Here is a 15,578-nt window from a genome sequence, read left to right as displayed (position 1 = left end):
TTCATGCATCTTGGCATCATGTTCTCCTCCACCAGTCTTACACACTGCTTTTGGATAACTTTATGCTGCTTTACTCCTGGTGCTAAAATTAAAACAGTTCAGTTTGGTGGTTTGATGGTTTGTGATCATCCATCTTCCTCTTGATTATATTCCAGATGTTTTCAATTTGTCTTATCATTTTTATGTGGTCTCTTGTTTTTTTTCCAGAGCTGAATATATCATTCATTATTAGGATTAAATAAAAAATATATATTATAAGACAGATATATTACATCAAATCAAATTAAAGTTGTATATTAATATTTTTAAGATATTTGTAATAATTTCATATTTTAAAGGTTCATATTTAAATAAAGGGGGTGTACAGCTTTAATGTGACGTAGCGCTCGGTGATTGGCTGTGTGGGCTTGGTTGGCTGGCTGGGGGCGGAGCCGCGGCGCTCGGTGTGTGTGTATGTGTATGTGTGTGTGTGTTAGCTCCGCTAGCGCTGATCTGATCCCGGTTCTGATCGATCCGGGTACCGGGCGGTGGGTTCAGGTGTGTGCAGGTGTTTTCAGGTGTGTGTAGGTGTGTGATCGGTCGCGCGGGATGTCGGCTCAGGCTCAGATGCGCGCGCTGCTGGATCAGCTGATGGGCACGGCGAGGGACGGTGAGTAGCTAAGCTAAGCTAGGCTAAGCGTTGCGGTGATAATGATGATGAATATTGATCAGTAATGTGATTGATCGGCTGTACTGTTGATCGATATCAGTGTATATAGGTTTATAGTGTGTAAATGTGTGTGAGGTGTAGCGGGAACAGCGCGGTTTCCTCTGTTTAAGGCTCTGTTTAATGTTTGCTGGGCTGTAGGCCGGACCGGGCTAATGGAGATAAGCTAGGCTAGCAGCTCCGGCAAGGCGGCCCAATAAACCGGCTGAGTATCGCGATACTCGATACACGATACAGATCACGATAATCCATATGTTTAAAACAAACACAATATTTACAAAGAATAAATTAGGCAAAACTGTGAAATTACCTTTAGTTCAAAGTTAGATCAAGTTGAAACAGTTTGTCATTTTGCACAATAAGAAAACAATTTTCCACATACAATTAGGTTAAATTCTTTCTTTGCTCATTGACAAGAATGCCAAAAAAATACTTTACCAAATTCCTGGTAAATTTATTTTAAATTTATTACGTATCATGTATCACTGTAATTTTGCAGTATATATATATTTTTTATAAATGAATAGCTAGAATTCCACTGCTGATGTAAAAGTGTGATTTGAATTGCATTACTGAGGTGAGTTTAAACAAAAAAAATGAATACTGAGGTAATTGTATTATTGGAATAGCAATTTGACTAAAGTAGCTCCACTTAGGTAAGTTTATGACTATAATTGCACTGGTGTAATGTGTAATCATATGTAAATGTATGATAAAAATTAAAATACTGAGGTAAATTTATGATTTTCATAGCTCTTCTGAGGTAAATGTGTGACTAGAATTGCACTACTGAGGTAAATGTATGACTAGAGTAGCACTACTGAGGTTAATTATGATTTGAATAGCTCTTCTGAGGAAAATCTATGGCTAGAATTGCACTGCTGAGGTAAATTAATGAGTGTAACTACACTACTAATGTAAATGTATGATTTTGATGAGCTCTTTTGAGGAAAAAGTATGACTAAATTTGCACTGCTGAGGTAAATTTGACTAGAATAGCAATTCTGAGGTAAACTTATGACTAGTGTAGCTCCACTTAAATAAATGTATGATATGAAGATATATCTTCTGAGGTAAATGTGTGACTAGAGTAGCTCCACTGAGATAAATGTATGACTAAAATTACACTACTGAGGTAAATTATGATTTGAATAACTCTTTTAAGGCAAATGTATGACTAGAATTGCACGACTGATGTAAATGTATGACTAGAATTGCACTAATGAGGTAAATGTGTGACTAGAATAGCAATTCTGAGGTAAATATGATTTTGATACTTCTACTGAAGAAAATGTATGACTAGAATTGCACTACTGAGGTAAATATATGACTAGAATTGCACTACTGAGGTAAATGTATGACTAGAATTGCACTACTGAGGTAAATGTATGACTAGAATTGCATTAATGAGGTAAATGTGTGACTAGAATAGCAATTCTGAGGTAAATATGATTCTCATACTTATGCTGAAGAAAATGTATGACTAGAATTGCACTACAGAGGTAAATGTATGACTAGAATTGCACTACTGAGGTAAATGTATGACTAGAATTGCATTAATGAGGTAAATGTGTGACTAGAATAGCAATTCTGAGGTAAATATGATTTTGATACTTCTACTGAAGAAAATGTATGACTAGAATTGCACTACGAGGTAAATGTATGACTAGAAGTGCACAACTGAGGTAAATTTATGTCTAGAATTGCACTACTGTGGTAAATGTACCTTAGTGTCTCTCTGTTATGAAAATCGTCTTAAGCAAACATTAAACAGAGTTTGTGACTGTGCTCAGAGGAAACCGTGATTGAGGGCGGGGTCTGTTTGGGCTGTAATGGATTCTGAACCGTGGGCTAAAGTGTTTAAAGTGAGTTGAATGAAGGGAGGGATGTTGTATTTCGCTGAGATCTCGGTGTGTAAGATGAACTGGGCCGTGTGAATGCCGTAATGTGTCTGTGTGTGAGAGAGAGTGCTGAGATGAATTCATTGCTTCCCGTACATGTGTTTCATACAGACTGAACAATTGTGGCCCCTTTATTCTATTCATTAAGGTTCAGTGTATCTATGCCAGCCTACATCACTCTGCAAGGGAGTTGCAGAAAAGCCTCATGTTCATCGAGCCGTGAGTCACCAATGATTTTTAAAGCTGTTATGAATATCCAAACCATTCTATTTGCTTTTCCAGACGTAGCCTAACTATTCTGTAAGCCTACTTCAGGAAGACTTGGTAAAAAGCAGAGTGACGGTAAAGTAAAGCCGGCTCGAGAGACGGCCGGCGGTTTGCGGCACGCGCCGGGCCGCCACCTGTAGAGCACTGCTGCAGCTTCACTGTGTGGAAAAAAAATAAAATAAAGAAATATAAATAAGTGTAAAATTCACAGAGAATTAAATAAAGAAAAAAGAGGAAAATCCTGCGCCAGAGGTCTGCTCTTTCACTCTTGTTGTATCATTCCCAACTTCCTCATTACAGGTTTGATCAAGAAAAGCTTTACCCTTTAATCTTTAATAAAGGCCACCGAAGGGCTGGAGCCGCAGGCGGGGTACAGTATGGGCGAGAGAGAGAGAGAGTTCGCTCGCAGTGTGTATAAACTAACACTTTTACTTTAGTTTTACTTTTATTTGCTTATTTTTCATTTTTGTTTTGCCCCTAATCATGTTTTATACTGAAGGACTGGAACTGTCCCAATGCTGTCCTACAGTCACTCACACACAGGGGTTAACTCTAGTCTGAAAACACACACACAATCACACACACACAGAGACAGAGAGTCTATCTTCTCACACTAAGCACAAAAAAGCTATATATCACCCCCTCACCCCCCTATTCCACCCCCACAGCTGTCTGTGCCAATTCAGATTTTAGTGGGTTCATCAGTCACTGTCACTGAAACTCATTACTGCAGAATCCTGCAGAACACACACACACTAATAGTTCAGCAGTTTTAAAAAAAACTCCATTTTATCATTACAAAAACAAGAGAAATCCAAATATAAAAAGCAAAAAACAGTAGTAATTGGAATAGAATTAAAATATACAGTACTATTCAAAAATGGTGGTTTTATTTATTGTTTCCTACATTGTAAATGAATAGTAAATTGATCTATCAGACTATAAAGGAACACATAAGGAATCATGTAGTAACTTAAAAACAGTGTTAAACAAACCAAAAATAAACCAAACCAACCATACCACCATAATATTTTTTGTGACTGCACTTGAGGATACTTTTAAACTTCTTGATTATTTTCTATTTCGATTAACAGACCTTCATTTCTTTTTTTTAAGTCATTTGTTTCTTTATTTAGTTGAGTAGTTGTTGCTTCTCATAATCTGGATTCGAACATTACTCAAATATTCACTATTCACTGTATACCTGTAACTCTACCTCTTCACTACTTTACTTTAACTGATGCTCTCAAACACTTTATTAAGAGACAAGAAATTCAAGTAATTAACTCTTGATGAGTTCAGCACAGCTGTTAACTGAAAACCTGAATTCCAGGTGACTCTACCTCATAAAACTGACTGACAAAATCCAGCAGAGATGTTCAAAACTGATCATCTAAACAAGAGGAGACACTATGAAGAATGTAAAGTAATATAAAACATATTGTGGTTTGTTTAACACTTTTTTGTATACTAAATAATTTCATATGTTTTTCTGCATAGTTTCTGGTTATCTGCTGCTGTTAAACACCAAACGGCCCATTAGCTACTGTATCTATACTGCCAGCCCCTCTTATTCAACTACAAATCCCATCATCCCCTGCAGGAAGAACATCCCCCTCCCCAACCCCCCACAGTACAGTTATCAGTGCATATAGTACTGACTGATGAGGAGTGTGTGAGTGTGAGAGCGAGTGTCAGCGTGAGTGTGTATTCTTCCTCATGGTGTGTTTTCCTCTTACAGGAGATGAATCTCGACAGAGGGTGAAGTTTACAGACGAGCGAGTATGCAAATCTCACCTGCTCAACTGCTGCCCTCACGACATCCTCTCAGGAACGGTGAGGATCACACACACACACACACACTGCAACAATGGTTTATTCAGTTAGAACTGTTTTGTTAATTAAATTTTTATAAATGGAGCACATAGACAGAACTGTGGAATTGAGACCTAAAAATTCATTTTGCTGCAAAATTTGAATAGAAACCTTGAGTAATAATATTATTAACTGAATTTGTTGTCTAGCCCGTGGCCACATGCCTTTATGTCTCAAACATTATATGCTAGGGACGCACTGATGTGGGAGTTCTGGACCCATGCTGATATCTAATTTTGACTAGTCACAGGTTTAAACCCTCTAAATCAAAAATTTAAATATAACAATGGATCTATTAAAACTAATAAATGGAAGTGAATCGGAACGAGTCAAACTGAATTAGAAGATGCTTGCTAAATCCTCCTTAAAATGAGCGAATCGGAGGGTGTGTTTGCGAGTCGGAGGGAGTGTGCTCAATAAAGCCTCCTAGGAACGAGTGAATCAGAACTTGCTCACTGAATCAATCTGTAAAAGTGAATCAGCTTTGCTGTGGTTCTGAATTGTTGTCTGTGTGTGTCTCTGTGTCTCTGTGTCTGTGTGTGTGTGTCTCTGTGTCTGTGTGTGTGTGTCTGTGTGTGTGTCTGTGTGTGTGTCTCTGTGTGTGTCTCTGTGTGTGTCTCTGTGTGTGTCTCTGTGTCTGTGTCTCTGTGTCTGTGTCTCTGTGTCTGTGTCTCTGTGTCTGTGTCTCTGTGTCTGTGTCTGTGTCTCTGTGTCTCTATGTCTGTGTCTCTGTGTGTGTGTGTCTCTGTGTGTGTCTCTGTGTGTGTCTCTGTGTGTGTCTCTGTGTGTGTGTCTCTGTGTGTGTGTCTCTGTGTGTGTGTCTCTGTGTGTGTGTCTCTGTGTGTGTGTCTCTGTGTGTGTCTCTGTTGTGTCTCTGTGTCTGTGTCTCTGTGTCTGTGTCTCTGTGTCTGTGTCTCTGTGTCTGTGTCTCTGTGTCTCTATGTCTGTGTCTCTGTGTGTGTGTCTCTGTGTGTGTGTGTCTCTGTGTGTGTCTCTGTGTGTGTGTCTCTGTGTGTGTGTCTCTGTGTGTGTGTCTCTGTGTGTGTCTCTGTTGTGTCTCTGTTGTGTCTCTGTGTCTGTGTCTCTGTGTGTCTGTGTCTCTGTGTGTCTGTGTCTCTGTGTGTCTGTGTCTCTGTGTGTCTGTGTGTGTCTGTGTGTGTGTCTGTGTGTGTGTCTGTGTGTGTGTCTGTGTGTGTGTCTCTGTGTGTGTGTGTGTAGAGGATGGACCTGGGCGAGTGCTCTAAGATCCATGACCTGGCTCTGCGGGCGGATTATGAGATCGCCTCTAAAGAGCGGGACCTGTTCTTCGAGCTGGACGTAAGTAAACAGATCACACTGCTGCTGTGGGGAGTTTATTTTATATGTATGGGTGGTGTTATCAGTGTTATAGTGACTGTATTAGTGCTGCTGCTGTGTTAATAATCAGTGATTTGTGTTCAGGCGGTGGATCATCTGGAGTCGTTTATCGCTGATTGTGATCGCAGAACTGAACTGGCTAAGAAGCGCCTCGCCGAGACGCAGGAGGAGATCAGCGCTGAGGTCGCTGCCAAGGTGTGTGATAATAACCAGAGTAAATATAGATAACGTAGCTTAGTTTCAGAGAGAACAGGAACTAGAGGAGCTGGAGATAAGATTATATTAACCTGTCTGTCTGAACCAGGCGGAGAAAGTGCACGAGCTGAACGAGGAGATCGGTAAGCTGCTGGCGAAGGCGGAGCAGCTGGGAGCCGAGGGAAATGTAGACGAAGCTCAGAAGATCCTACAGGAAGTGGAGAAAGTTCGCAGTAGAAAGAAGGACGCCGAGGTACGTGCTGCCAGAGTCTTTTACGTTTTTTGATTACGTTTAGTTTTCTTTTGGTGCTTACACACACAGTAGATTCATACTGGATAAAAATCACTCCACTCTTTTACTGGCAATTTTTAAAAACTAGTTACACTCTAGATTCATACTGAAAAACAGTCACACTGCAGTAATTACCATAATTGTAAAAGTAACACGCTGCAGATTCATGCTGGATTAATATTAATGTATAATTATTACTGTCTAAATGTGAAAAGTACACACACTGCAGACTCATACTGGATTGAAATCACTTTGCACTTATTATTGCCAAATGTAAAAAAATAGTTACAGTCTAAATTTACACTGGATAACAATCACTTTGCAGTAATTATGGTAATTGTTAAAATACTGCAAATTCATACTGGATTATAATGAATCCACAGTTTCTACTGGCAACTACAAATACCACACAGACCACAGATTCATGCTGGATTCAAATCGCTCTCAATTTATTACTGTCAGATTTTTTTTTTATTCATACAATCAATTAATCAATTTATTATGGTCATTGTTAAACAAAATACGGCAGATTCATACTGGACAGTCACACTGCAGCAATTACCGTAATTGAAAAAAAGAACATGCTGCAGATTCGTACTGCATTACAATCCCTCCACATTTATTACTGCCAAATTTAAAAATCTAGTTACAATGTAGATTCATACTGGATAACAGTCACACTGCAGCAGTTATGGTCATTGTTAAGATTTATGCTGGATTAAAATAACTCTCCAGTTACACCCACTGCAGATTCATACTGGATAACAATCACACTGCAGTAAAAACACACTGTTGTAAAAATAACATGAATAGTTACAGTGCAGATTCATACTGGATTAAAATCAATGTACAATTATTACTGTTAGAATGTAAAAAAAATACATAAACTGCAGATTCATAATGGATTAATATCGATATAAAATGATAACCGTCAGGATGTAAAAAAAAAAAAAAAAACACACACACACACCGCAGATTCATACTGCATTCATACTGTGGAAACCCCACACTGAATACACACTGGACTAAAGTCCTGATATTCCCCGCAGGAGGAGTACAGGAACTCGATGCCAGCCTCCAGTTTCCAGCAGCAGAAGCTTCGCGTGTGTGAGGTCTGCTCCGCCTACCTGGGTCTCCATGACAACGACCGTCGCCTCGCCGACCACTTCGGCGGGAAACTGCACTTGGGCTTCATTCAGATCCGGGAGAAGCTGGAGCAGCTGAAGGTGGGTGATGGTTTCTGTGATTAAAGAACCGGTTCCTCAGCCGGGTCTCAGAGACGCTCTTATTAATTAATCCATCAGACTGTTCAGAACCTCGACCAATCAGAACACTGCTGAGTACTGCTAAGATATTATAATATTTTTATATACTGTGATTTGCCATATTGCCCAGCAGCTCCAAACCAGTGTGTGATTACTTACACCAAAGGAGGTGGCGTTTATACTCTTCATATCCATATGGTATTTACTGTACCTGTCAAAAGTTTGGACACACCTCTTCTTATTCAGTGTGTTTTTTAGTTAAAGTTTTTTTTACATTGTAAATTTGATATTGAAAACATTAAAGCTATATTGGAAATGTATCATAGACCAAAATTAACAAATATTGCGATATAAATTTTGGTCATGTGATCCAGCACTATCCACACTGTTATAGTTGCACTTTAAATGGTAACTAAACCTCCTGATTTTAGCTGACTCAGTTTGGGAGAGGCGCTGGATGATGTATGGGTTTAGATACTATTCCAACTGATCTGTAGAAGGGAGAGGCTGATTGGGCCGAAAAGTGTGCCTCTGAGGGGGGGGGGGGGGGGGGGGGGTATTATTGTTTGACTGATTTCCACATTGTAACTGTCTGTTTACCAAAGAAAACGGAAACCTCATCCTCATCTATAGCACAGTTGAACCTGAGAGGATTAGGAAAGGTTTATAAAATTTGAAGCAGTATTTAATTGACTATTGTTTTAGTTGTTTCTATTGTGTCTGTTTGCTGACCCTTAATATACCAGTTTCTTTGAAAAGGAATACGACCTAGTCTTCGATTAGTCTAATATTTTCTTTTCAATATAAAATCTCTATTAGGAATACTGTGTAGTATTTCCAGGACTAGGCCAATCCCTGTCTGGGGAAACTGGGCTCCTGTAAATCCTGTTTGTATCGGATCAGGTTTTCAGTATGAATTGTGTAATGAAACGTTTCTGTTTCCTCCTCCTGTAGAAAACAGTGCTGGATAAGCAGGAGAGGCGCAATCAGGAGCGCCTAAAGCGACGAGAGGAGCGAGAGCGTGAGGAGAGGATGAGGAGGAGGTGAGATAATCAATCACTTACAAAATACACACACACACACACACAATTGTATTTTTTTATTTTTATTTATTTATTTATTTATTTTTTTACAGAACCAGATCACGCAGTCGAGAACGCAAGAGGTCAGACATATTTATTTATTTTACCCCACAACAGCACATAGTAACAGTAACTGTGTGTGAAACTACCTCCACCCTGTTTGAAAGCTGTACTTTCCTCATGCTAGCTCTCACTATAAGTTGTAAATGAAGCTACCTCCACCATGTATACAAGCTGTAATTCATCACACACAGTGACCCAGGAGTATAAGGAGCAGCAGTAGATCTTTTAGCAGAAGAAAGCTTGCTGTTCTTTGCTTGTCTGACACTCTTCCTGTTCCTCTAGGTCTCGCTCTCGTGATCGTGAACGCGATCGTGAGCGCGAGAGAGAGCGCGAGCGTGAGCGTGAACGAGACCGCGAGAGGGAGAGGAGGCGGAGGAGATCTCGCTCAGCTTCGCGTGAGAAACGCCGCTCACGCTCGCGCTCCCGAGATCGACGCCGGAGACACCGCTCACGCTCCAGATCCCGCTCACGCCACAGCAGAGAACACTCACACAAGTACTTACACACACTCACACCAACACACACGCCAACACACACACACACTCTACACACACACACACACGCCACAGCCGAGAACACTCACACAAGTACTTACACACACTCACACCAACACACACGCCAACACACACACACACACACACTCTACACACACACACACACACCACAGCAGAGAACACTCACACAAGTACTTACACACACTCACACCAACACACACGCCAACACACACACACACACACACTCTACACACACACACACACACCACAGCAGAGAACACTCACACAAGTACTTACACACACTCACACCAACACACACACACACTCTACACACACACACACACTCTACACACACACACACACCACAGCAGAGAACACTCACACAAGTACTTACACACACTCGCACCAACACACACACACACTCTACACACACACACCACAGCCGAAAACACTCACACAAGTACTTACACACACTCGCACCAACACACACTCTACACGCACACACACACACACACACCACAGCCGAAAACACTCACACAAGTACTTACACACACTCACACCAACACACACGCCAACACACACACACTCTACACACACACACACACACACACACACACACCACAGACGAAAACACTCACACAAGTACTTACACACACTCACACCAACACACACGCCAACACACACACACACACACTCTACACACACACACACACACACACACACCACAGACGAAAACACTCACACAAGTACTTACAAACTCACACCAACGCACACACTCTACACACACACACTCGCACCAACACACTCTACACACACACACCACAGCCGAGAACACTCACACAAGTACTTACACACTCTCGCACCAACACACACTCGCACCAACACACACACACTCACACAAGTAATTACACACACACACCACTGTCACTACACACACACACACTCTACACACACACACACTTACCAACACACATTCTACACAGCCGAGAACACTCACACAAGTAAATACACACTACTACTAACACACACTCGACACAGCTGTAAACACAAGTAAATACACACTCTAACCTTGTTTGTATCTATAGCGTATGATAAAGTCCTGATCACTGTGTAATGTATGTTTTGTGTGTTTGTGTTTTGCAGGTCGTCGAGGGATCGTGAGCGTGAACGCTCTCGTGAGCGTGACGGTCGCCGCGGTTCGTCCGAGCGCAGGTCTGACGGTGTGAACGGGAGGGCGGAGTCTCGTCGCTCGGGCGACAGAGAGGCGGGAGAGCTCTGAGCTCGGTTCTCCTGCAGCACACTTCAGTTCTGATGGAAACGCAGACTTTTAGCCTGATCCCCTTTAGCTGCCCGAACACAACCTCTGACCAACACTCACAGCCTGTTTCTCCTCATTTCCTCTTTTATTTTAAATGAAATCCCTTTATTTTATCTTTAGCCGCTGTTCCCGTCTCCCCCTGCAGCACAGTCCCGGTGTTTCTGCTCCTCTCAGATCTGGATTAGTGTTCAGTATATCAGTGTTTCTGTGGATCAGGCCGTGTGAAGCGTGATCTCCAGCCCTCTCTCAGAGAGCTGCTCTACCTTCCTGCAGGTTTACACTCCAGCCCAAATCTAACACTCCCATTCAGCCAATCAGCGGCTTCGGATGGAGCTGATTGGTTGGGTCAAGTGGGATTGGGATTAGTGGGGTTGGATTTTAAGCCCGAGGAAAGTACGTAGCTCTCCAGGAGAGGCTGATATTTGATTGTACAGTGATTTAGATCGGATTTGCATGTCTGAACACCACAAATTTGTATCTGCCATGGGTGCTGTGGTGATTAGTGATTAGACTCAGATGTATCTGAACAAATCTGATTTATAATCAGATTTCAAACCACCTCCAAATAGGATTCAGATCTGATGAACAAACTAATTAGAATATATTTCATGTGGTTTCAGGTTGACCATCTTACAAAACATCAATCTGGATTAGTCTTCATATAGCAACAATCCGTTTTTATGTGATTTCTTAATGTCCAGATTGTCAAAAATAAATCGGGATACTAAGTACATATGCCAAAATCCAATTTGGCTGCACATAATATCAAAATTAAACCTGGATACAATCTAAACGCAGCAAAAATCCATTTTCATGAGATTTCTGGATATCCACACTATCAAAAATCAATCTGGATTAGGTTTCATGTTTCATTTTCATTTTTTTTGTGATATCTGGATGTTTAGATTGTCAAACATGAAATGAGACTCTGTGTACCCATGCTAAAATCCTATTTCATGTGGTTTCTGGCTGCACAAAATATTTTTAAAAAAATCTGGATGCAATCTAGATGCAGCAAAAATCCAATTTCATGAGATATCTGGATATACAGACCATCAAATATCAATCTGGATTAGTCTTCATATATCAACAATCCGTTTTCATGTGATTTATTAATGTCCAGGTTGTCACAAATCAATCAGGATACTAGATAACTATGCTAAAATCCTATTTCATGTATTTTCTGTATGTCCAGACTATATCAAACATTAATCTGGATTGAGTCTAGATCTGGTAAAAATCTGATTTGGGCTGGGTCTGAACACTTTGGGCTTGGAGATCACCACTCTACACTGAGCACTGAACTGCAGAACTGTAGGTAAAGGGAATTAAGAGTGCTGAGCTAGCCGTCGTTCGGTCGCATTACAGTCTTTATAGTGTTTAGTATTTGGGGGTAAACGGCTGCATTTACAGAATTCGCCACGTTTTCAGCCAATTATTCTGTTTACTATGTTCATTTCTTTTATTTTAGTTTTGTTCCCCCTTTTTATGTTGATCTGTTTAGACGGTGGAGCTCTTTACCGTGTACCTGTACTGTTTCGTAGAGTGTGTGAGTGCGAGTGTGTAAGAGAGTGTGTGTGAGGTGGCTCAGGCTTTATTTAAAGCTGCTCTGAGGTCAGTTTGACAGCCCGTGAATGTGTGTGTGGGTGTATGAGTGTGTGTGTGTGTGAGTGTGTAAATAAACGTAGCTGCACGTTCTCCTCCCTAAACAGACAGGAAGAAGTCCTGCTGTCTCCTCCAGTAGCAGAAGACCAGGCTAGAGATCAGTAACGCCGAGTGAGTGAGTGATTCATGGCCGAGTCCAGTTCTCTGATGGTTTATTCTTTCAGGTCTCAGATGTTCCTGTTCTTTTATAATGCAGTTATGATTCATGTTGTCCTAATCTAACTCATTAAATGGATTTTATGAACTTGAACCCGTCTGTCTCTGCATGTCCGGTTACGACCCATCCTGTAAAATACCATATTGAATCGATACGAGATGTTATTTGTTTTGTATTTCCATAAATGTCCAAAACACACATCCTGATTTTAAAGTTGAAAAAGGCTAAAAATGGGAGGGGTGGTTTGAGAGGGGCACTATAGGTGATGTATGGGTTTAGATGCGGAGCAGGAAGGAGAGCTGATTGGGCTGAGTAGTGTGCCTCTGATATGTATTATTGATTATTGACTGATTTGCATATTGTGATGTGTTTGTGTACCAAAGTACACAGAAACATCATCCTGGCCTATAGCACAGCTGAACCTGAAGGGGAGCTGCAGAGGCAGAAACTACCACAATAAAAGCATTTTTTTTAAAGGTTAGAAACTTTCTAAATTTTTTAAGCAAGACTAACACGTTTTATTACTTCAAACGAGCTGCAAAGACCCACTTTATATTTTGAGGGAAGAAACTCCCAACTAATCAAAACGTCTAGGGTTTAAGGAGGCAACAACATAAACGTCAGTTTTCAGTAAATATGTATTAAAATCAAGACAAATCACTTAAATACACAAAAAGAAAATTTAACAACAACTTCAGGGTGAGCTTAATGCCACGATATCCAACAAAACAAATCTTAACCCAGCCCCCAGCTAACTTACCTGGAACCACAACGAAATAAAATAAAATAAAAAAAAGACAGAAAATAACTTAAGTTTAAGTAAGGCTTTTACAAACAGACCACCTGCTTGAATCATCCAAAAGGCAGCCAATCCACAGGCCTATGTGAGGTCAGCTGACTTTCCCCTCCAGATCACCTGAGTGCGTGGGAGCTTCACCTGAAAAACTGAAATAAAAAAATTAATTCAGCGTACATTTCAGCTATTGTGATGATAATTTATTTGAATAATACACAGTAATATTACCCAATGTAAATATTACATATTGCTATTTAAAGTAATAGTCTGTTTTAATACAAAATAGTTATAAAAAACGACTTTTCTATTTAAGCTTAAAGTAAACGTTGTGTGATGATAGATCTTTTAAAGGAGTAAACATCAAACAGTATTAAAATATATTTAAAAAAAGTGAATATGCTATATTTAATAGCATATATGTAACACTAGAGAACACTAAATAATGATTTAAAATCTGTAAATATATACAGAAATTAGACTCAATAAATTAAAAACAATATTTGCCTTTTTTTGTGTCTGTGTTGAATGCCTATTAAATTGTCTCTTTTACTGGTATATCGCTGAACAGTAATTGACGTGATTTGTTTTGCATTTCCAATAAATGTGAAAAAAACATATAAAGGATCATTTATTTAATTTAACAGCAGATTTTTAGCTGATATAAATATTGAATATGAAAATTTAAACAACAAATCATACTAATGCATTAACTCTTGATAAATAAAAAGAAAATGTTTGTAGCGCTTTCTGTTTAATTTGTGTGAAAATATATTTATTTTTGGGGAATACAGTGATAAGTGGTCATTATACAAATTAGATTATTAGTGTGGTTTAACTGTTTAAATGACCCGACTTACATTTTTTTTTAGCTTACAAGACAGACAGCAGACAAATATGGTTTAATTTATTTAGCAATTAACAGTCATCCCTCTCTACTGCTCTGGGTTACCGCTGCAGAAACGAATAAAATAAAATAAAGCATAATAAAATAAAGTGGTCGTATTTTAATGTCTGAAAGGAGGCACCTCCTAACAGGAGCTGTGCTGCCAGGGGAAAGCGATGGGTCAGCAGAGTGGAGTCCAGAGAGGAGAAAGCCCTGGATCAGCTGGATGAGCTCAGCAGAACACGCCCAGCTCACACTACACTCAGCTTTCACACCAGCACTATTTGTTCTGGTTAAAACAGACTCTGATTGGTTTGTACTCTTAGTGCGGTTTAATTGAGCAGGTGCGAAAACAATAATCACACAGTAATTCTCACTTGTGGTGAAAACGTGATCTGGTCTCGATCCGACTCAGATATCAAATATACTTCTTTTATTTGAGCTAAACTGCTGATAAGGTGCAGTTTAATCTGATATAATTACCACAGCTATGAACAAATGCTGCTTCATGCTGTTTACGCTCTAAGAGCGTGGTCTGTGCTGCGTTTACTGCTCACAGTTGTGTGACTCTGTTTACTATGTGTACATATGCGCTGCACGTCCCATTGAAAACACTGTGTTTAAAAGAGCTGCAGCAAATTTTCTGTGTTCTGTGTTAAATCAGCTTCACACTGCACTGATTTACAGATATACACACTGGAACTTCTCACTATATTTACTTTTTTACTCCCACACAAGACAGTGCTAGGCATTGACTACTGCTTAAAGTGTACTTTAATTTACATTATACTTTGTAAAGTGTATTAAAAATTATGTTAAAAAAAAAAACTTGAATCTAATTAAGTTCACAGATGTTATACAAAAAGCACTCAAATGCACAAACTCCTAATTTTATGTTGTATTTAAATATAGCTTAATTACAATTGAAATATACAATCCTAATGCGTGGCCACAAGTTATTGGGAATGAGATAATTAAGGTGTGGGAACAACATAATTAAGTTGTAGCCAGAGAATAATAAAGCTTGCTTTTCTGTAAATTAATGCACATGAGCGAATAGCTTTCCCACATTCCCTTGAACCCTCTGTGAGCTGATGTAACAGAACTGAGTCGCTGTGCTTTAAGTTGTGGCCACAGCTTAGGAACTAATTCCTATGCCTTAATAATAGTCATAGCCACTCATAATTATTTTTTTTTACATGACGTCACATAAGGGGCTACGTAGAAATAAACTTAAGTTGCCATAAGTTTTGGCCACACCTT

General features: G+C 39.7%; 1 protein-coding gene across 9 annotated transcripts; it reads left to right on the top strand.

The window, feature by feature from the left end:
• The first annotated feature begins 420 nt into the window (after positions 1–420).
• Positions 421–12,729, top strand: luc7l (LUC7-like (S. cerevisiae)). Of its 9 annotated transcripts, none has more exons than XM_022662194.2 (11): positions 421–649; positions 2,756–2,826; positions 4,616–4,710; positions 5,968–6,066; positions 6,190–6,300; positions 6,410–6,553; positions 7,642–7,818; positions 8,812–8,900; positions 8,993–9,022; positions 9,285–9,497; positions 10,640–12,729. In XM_022662194.2, exons 2-11 carry the CDS (start codon positions 2,769–2,771, stop codon positions 10,773–10,775), a joined length of 1,152 nt encoding a protein of 383 aa, XP_022517915.1. In that variant the 5' UTR covers positions 421–649; positions 2,756–2,768; the 3' UTR covers positions 10,776–12,729. The 9 variants fall into 9 exon arrangements, with proteins under 9 accessions (XP_022517915.1, XP_007239600.2, XP_049336041.1 ...); XM_049480084.1 differs by lacking the exon at positions 421–649 and adding an exon at positions 660–2,024 and having other exon boundaries at positions 2,361–2,826; XM_049480081.1 differs by lacking the exon at positions 421–649 and adding an exon at positions 660–2,055 and having other exon boundaries at positions 2,240–2,826.
• The last annotated feature ends 2,849 nt before the right edge of the window (positions 12,730–15,578 follow it).

Source organism: Astyanax mexicanus, chromosome 6, assembly GCF_023375975.1.
Source record: "Astyanax mexicanus isolate ESR-SI-001 chromosome 6, AstMex3_surface, whole genome shotgun sequence".
Taxonomy (NCBI): Eukaryota; Metazoa; Chordata; class Actinopteri; order Characiformes; family Acestrorhamphidae; genus Astyanax; species Astyanax mexicanus.
Note: the sequence above shows the minus strand (reverse complement) of the source record. Positions and strands in the feature narration are given on the sequence as shown.

What these genes read in the sequence shown, in the direction of transcription:
- luc7l (XM_007239538.3), top strand. Translation starts at nt 589, where the DNA reads ATGTCGGCTCAGGCTCAGATGCGCGCGCTGCTGGATCAGCTGATGGGC. An exon ending in GATGGGCACGGCGAGGGACG is followed by an intron (nt 650 to 4,615) that starts GTGAGTAGCTAA and finishes TTCCTCTTACAG; the next exon opens with GAGATGAATCTCGACAGAGG. An exon ending in GCGCTGAGGTCGCTGCCAAG is followed by an intron (nt 6,301 to 6,409) that starts GTGTGTGATAAT and finishes TGTCTGAACCAG; the next exon opens with GCGGAGAAAGTGCACGAGCT.